The 6,195-nt window shown below is 31.6% G+C and overlaps 1 protein-coding gene across 1 annotated transcript; it reads right to left on the minus strand.

The window, feature by feature from the left end:
- Positions 1-2,000: 2,000 nt before the first annotated feature.
- Positions 2,001-4,025, minus strand: LOC123915528 (profilin-1). Its single transcript, XM_045966682.1, has 3 exons — positions 3,806-4,025; positions 3,308-3,445; positions 2,001-2,394 (listed from the first exon to the last, which is right to left on the minus strand). Exons 1-3 carry the CDS (start codon positions 3,926-3,928, stop codon positions 2,260-2,262), a joined length of 396 nt encoding a protein of 131 aa, XP_045822638.1. The 5' UTR covers positions 3,929-4,025; the 3' UTR covers positions 2,001-2,259.
- Between the last annotated feature and the right edge of the window lie 2,170 nt (positions 4,026-6,195).

Below are 6,195 nucleotides of genomic sequence, written 5' to 3' on the forward strand. Positions count from 1 at the left end.
CAGCTTGTTTCCAGGTTATCGCAAGTGTCGAGGGATAATAAGATATGGAAGTTTTAGGTCCAATTTTGTAGTTGGCTTTTAGGAGTTTCTGCTTGATTGATGCTCAATTGATATTTATTGTTCCTTGTGATTGTGATTAGCTCCACCTAGATAGAATAGAAGTTGTTCTCAACAGAGTGTGATACTAATGACAGAAATTATTAAATACATACACTTATAAATGAAAGTATGAAAGTCATCCCTCAATCTGAACCATTCATTGGGAAATTGAATAGCAATGCATTATCACAGTAATGGTTCAGGTTCACTATCAGAATATGCTGTTCAGATTATGGTATTAACCTGAAATCTTATATCTTGCATTAGTCTTTATAATTTTAATCAATTCAAACTTGAATTGTAAAACAAAATAACATTTTTCAGCTGCTACCATTGTAAGAGTAAAATAAAATAAAAGCAACAGAAAATGATTGTGTTTGATGCCGGTAGGTGGTGGTGTCATAGAGGGGTTGGCAACGGCTGTTGGTTGGAGTGTGTTCATGATTTGATTCGGTATGAAGTTTGTACCTTAAAATTTGGTGGTAGTGCATGATCCAATGATAAATTTTATGCATCATGCAACCCCTATAACATAGTTAGTAGTTACATATGTGCATCTTAGAACTTAGAATTTGTCCAATTAAAAACAACTGTTGTCTATAAAAAAAACTACATGTGTCAAATCAAAAAAATAAGCTAACCGTACTACATTTTGTGGACTCAAACAACCTATTCAACCCGCTCCCCCAGATTGCGTACTAGTTCACCTAAGTTTCTTTTTAAAATAACCAAAATATACAACAAAAAGATTAAAATTTTAAGAAATCAAAGTAAAACAATCCATTCATCCAAGCTAATATTCAATTTAACCCGTAAGGTAATACAGTAATATTTTAAAAAAATGTAATCAGATCAATATATTTAAGAACAAAATAGTTTGAACTGGTATTATGTTTATAGATTTTGTTAATAGTGAGCTACATTGGAGCTAGTATTGACACCACTATTTCCACCATGTCATTTCTTTTATGAGAAATTTTTTCTTTTATGAGAAAAGAAAATAATATTGACATTCTTTTACAGGAGAAAATAATATTAACTATCTGGATTTTATTAGGAAGAATAATTATCTGTATTTTTTTTTGACTAATAATTATCTGTATTTTTTTTCTACATTGAGTTAAAATATTTGTGAAGACAACAAAAGAAAATCTTGCTCCCACATATATACCTCCCGAATCGCTGTTGTTGTGTTTAGTTTATTCAGATAAACTAAGGTTTTGTTTGCTCCCACATATATACCTCCCGAATCATTGTTGTTGTGTTTAGTTTATTCGGATAAACTAAGATTTTGTTTGGATTGGTGGTATGAGATGGAATGAAGAGAGGTTCCATTGTTTGGATTCTTTAAAATTGAGTGGAATGAAGTGGTATATGATGGTATTCATTCCATCTCATACCATCATTCTCTCATTTTTCTTCCCCTTCAATTTGGGGTGTATGAGATGGAATACAACCACTTTATAAAATTGTCCATGGAATGAAGTTTATATTTCATTCCGTCCCGCTCCATTTCACTCCATTTTATTTCATTCCACTCCGTTCCATTATAATCATAGTAAAAAAAAACTATGTTACGTCAATGAAGTGTGCTTTTATATGTTAACTTGTCAAGATGAAGAAGCTCTAAGGAAATACTGATGCAATGCTCGATGCTCACATTTGGGAACGAAGAAAATTGGGTTTTCACATCGAACTTAAACTTGCCACGAAAAGAAAGCTACATATTACAGACCACAATCCTCAATATTGTAATTACCAGGTTTGGAACAAAGTTCGGATGCATAAATTATCATGTATAAGGTCACTTAATTCCATTCATAAACCGAAAGATAGAACATGAAGTTATAAATATGAAGAATTTCTACCAGATAGACAAGAATCTGCAAAGAATTCAAAAATATGCCAACCATCATACCATAGCATTAGAATTTAAAACCACTTTAATGTATAAGGTACCCCACTAAAAAAAAGTACAACGACAAAGATTATAGTTATCATTTCTCAAGCACCAAACACTTCTTTGCCACACCAGATCCAACAACTTTTTTCATATCCAAATAATTATTACACTGCAATCAAGCATTCCATTTGAGGTCGACGCAAAAACTTGTACAGAAGCCAATGAAATATGAACTATAATAAGACATACGAAGATGTTTAAAGACCCTGTTCAATGAGATAATCACCAAGCCTTTCAACTACCATGTTGCACTGACCAGGAGTCATTGGTTCAGCATAAATGCCAATGACTAAGGCCAAAGCCGTCTTCTTAACAGTAACACCACCAGGACCCTGGATAATAATCGGGGAAACACTAATATTACATCTATATATACCAGCCAAAATAAGTATTAATAAAATATCTAAACAAGTTATTGTGCAAGAAACATAACATCTATATATTCATGTTTTACCCTTGAATAAAAAAATTGACCGTACACTTATTCAGATAAAAATTGAAGGGTTATGTTTTATGCAGGACAGTCCTAATCCTAACAAATACTAGTAGTATTCAAATGTTGCCAATCTCCATTTAAAATATTTAAAAAACGAGAATACTAACAAGTACCTTTTTTTTTTTTTGAGGCAGCTAAATTAACCCACCCAAATTGGCACCAGAGAGAATCGAACTTGAGACCTTAAGGAGGAGCACACTCCCAGGTCCCAAGCCAATACCACCAGACCAACCCAAGTGGGTAGTACCAATTAAGACATTGTTTGATGAATCAAAAGTGTTTATTACTTTGAAAAGTATTTGACTCTTTGAAAGAAAAAGAAAAAGTGTGTAAAATTGTGATTAGATTTGAAGCAATATGGTAGTAAATCACTTTCAATAGAGTTTTCAATTTTAATAAGATTGCAATAATATTAAAGTGAAACCCCATTGTGGTGCTCTAATCCAACAATAGTTCTGAAAACATATTCTTAAAATAGTAAATTGCCAGTTATTTCAGTAAACATGTCATCTTACGATAGCATTTTGAACTTTACAATTTCAACAATGTTTTTGACAATTTCTTAATTTTAATTCAAGAATGAACTTGCCAACAACCATCAATTCAATAGACCAAACCAACCTTGAGATTCAATCAAGCATCAAACAATTATCGTAACTAAAACATATCATCGATCATAACACTACATATGAATTTAAGTTAAATCAAAGATGAGTGGTTCATCATAAACAACAGTCTTTAATCTTTACCTTCTTCCCTCGAATGACAGCTCCAGGTTCACCTTGAATCACCATATATTTAGTACCACCAAGATGTAATCCAGTTGGAGCAAGTGTTCCAGGCTCAGCAAAATCATTATTGATAGCAGTTATTTCCTCAGGCTTAAACTAAAACAAAATAAACAAACACCAACAAATTACATATAAGAATCGATCAATCAACTAAAACTAAAAACAGATCTGCTTCAATCACACACAAAAATATCCAATCATTTTTTCTGCACAATGTATAATCAAAACGCAATAGCTTCTACTTATGCTGTTAATTAATTAATTAATTTGTTGATTATCATCAGAAAATAGATTAACAGTTGAATTCAATTGAAGTCAAATTCTGTGATAAATTGGATCCATTTGCATGCGGATCTTATTTGAATCTTCAACAACAGTAAGAGATCTAAAAAAATAATTGAACACTGAAAATTGAGGAAATGATTAATAAAGCGATGAATCGAGAAATGGAAAAACCTGAGGGAAATTAGCGCTCTGAGCCCAAACGCTGCCGTCAAGACCGATGATAGCAGCATGAGTGAGATGATTACCTTCGATTTCACAGAGAAGATGATCATCAACATAAGATTGCCACGACATGGTTGAGATTTGAGAGATTTTCTCGAGAAAGTGAAATAAGATTTTCTCGGGAGTGTTTGGATGGAAAGAAAATGGGTTAAGCTGCGTTGAAATCACGGAGATAGCTATCCTTTAAAAATCAGTGTAAAGATGGTGTTTGGGAGTGGATTTACGATAATGCCCTTTTTCGTTACCCTATTTTCGCTGTTTATGGCTGGCAAATAATGGAAAACGAAAAAGGAAAAATCAGATATTCTTATTTATTGTTTAACGTGATTCCCTCTTAAGAAAATTAATATTTGAGGACATCCGTTTTTTTTATTATTAAAAAAATTATTTTCTTTTCTTCAAGGTTCAATGTCACTTTTATAATTTAGTTGTTTTCTTTTTGGTTTCCTTTCCCTTTCAAGCACCGTCTTTTCTTTTCATCAAGCATTTTCGGTGGTGCAAGTTAAAGTATTAAACTCGATTTTTTAAATTGGTTTGTCTGGTTTAATCCGCTAAAAATATAAGAGTAAATTGGTATGTTGGATTAACTTTAAAAAAAAAATGCATTCTTTTTTATTGAGTGATTGTAATGTTTCTTTTAAGTCTTATAATGTAAATTGAGTCACACAACCAACAATGATTTGATTTAGTGCTAAGAGTTTTGATCTCTTAAGTAAGTGATCGAAAGTTTGATTATTGACTTTAGCATATAAATGAATTCATCCAATATAAACAATATTATAATTTATTTATTTTGTAATAATTTTAATAATAATTGATTGAACAAGGTGGTGTGTGAAGTGGCTGATGACAACTGTCAAATTGATGATCAACGGACAAAAGTGACAACAACGTCAGGGTGGTGAATAGTTAACAGGTGGCCGCAATAGTCGGAGGTGGTGGTTAGAGTGTTGATTGATATATAAGTGGACACAAAAGTCACGGTGGCGATTTATAGTGATTAGTAGTTTTTTTTTTTTACGAAATAGTGATTAGTAGATAAATGATTGTAATAGTTAGAAGTTGTATCAAAGCATTTATAGCCAAAGTGGTTATTAAAGGTTGTTGAAAGTTGAAACGGTGGTGGTCGGAGTGGTGACCGGTGAATAGATAGTCTCAACAGTCAAAAAATTGCTAGACTAGTGACTATAGGTGTGGTTAGAATGGTGTCATAGTGGTTATTAGCGATCACTAGTGATGAAGTGTTAATTTTAAAACTAAAATGAAAATTATAAAACCTATTTAGAAATCATGTAGAAAAAACAATTCAACATAATATTACCCGAACATATTTTGTTTGTGTGGTGATATTCGATAAGAAGTAAAAAAAAAAAATGAATACACCGAAAATGTCTTTGCTGTATTTACTTTACATTTTTTAACATATTGTAAATCTTTGTGCTACTTTTTGGTTTGAATTATTGATAGTTCGTTAATTATGTTATTATTTTCATGAGATGAGATGTGAATTGTAAAACAAAACAAAAAATTGTAAACCAATTGCATGAGCGATTTTTCCCGTTCTGTCACCCTTGATCAATATATTCTTCTAAATTTTAACACTTTGTTGAGTTATTTTTCTCTTCCCGACTCTAAGTTTCGGCATCACGAGTCGTTTAACTAGTGAAATTTTTTAAAAAATAAGTATCCTGAGTTTGAATATTAGGGCCAGCAGAACACTTTTTTTCGTTAATGTGTTAACAAAACTGCAATTACACTCTCTTGTTTTCAATTACGTTGGAGAGTATAAGTTTTTAGCAGGAGTTTGACGAGGTGTTGCCATATCTACGAAAATCATAAGAGCATTGCTATTCGTCGTGAATGACATTATCACGAATGCATCACCGCCGTTTGATGTTCATTTGGCTGAATACAAGAGTGTATAGATATAAAATAAGAGATATTGTCACAATGAAATTGCACTGTCATGAAATAATCGTGAGCATATGGTTCGCTATAAGTAGCATAATGTTTTGAGACCTTTTATATCCATAACTAAAACAACATATCTACAACACATATTATACTTATCCTTAATTGCTTTTAAATGTTGATCATATAGAGGAATTTCTAAACTTGGTTGAAGGATTGTTAATTATCATTTTGATTCAATTCCTAACATCAGCATTATGATGGATTAAGACAGAATTATAAATACACACAAATGATACTCTTTGTTGTTACTTATAATCCTAATTCCTAATAAATCCTTGCAGAACAAGAAAATGGTTTTTGTTTGCAAGCCATTCAATAAGATTTTATTATATGATTAACAGAGTTAAACATACAAACAATAGACA

The sequence above is a fragment of the Trifolium pratense genome, linkage group LG3, assembly GCF_020283565.1.
Source record: "Trifolium pratense cultivar HEN17-A07 linkage group LG3, ARS_RC_1.1, whole genome shotgun sequence".
Classification (NCBI taxonomy): domain Eukaryota; kingdom Viridiplantae; phylum Streptophyta; class Magnoliopsida; order Fabales; family Fabaceae; genus Trifolium; species Trifolium pratense.

Bases quoted from the DNA above. Each gene is read 5' to 3' on its own strand.
- LOC123915528 (XM_045966682.1), bottom strand. From the start codon at position 3,928: ATGTCGTGGCAATCTTATGTTGATGATCATCTTCTCTGTGAAATCGAA. The intron at 3,446-3,805 runs GTTTTTCCATTT...ATTTTGTTTTAG, and splicing joins AGAGCGCTAATTTCCCTCAG to TTTAAGCCTGAGGAAATAAC. The intron at 2,395-3,307 runs GTAAAGATTAAA...ATTATTATCCAG, and splicing joins CTGTCATTCGAGGGAAGAAG to GGTCCTGGTGGTGTTACTGT.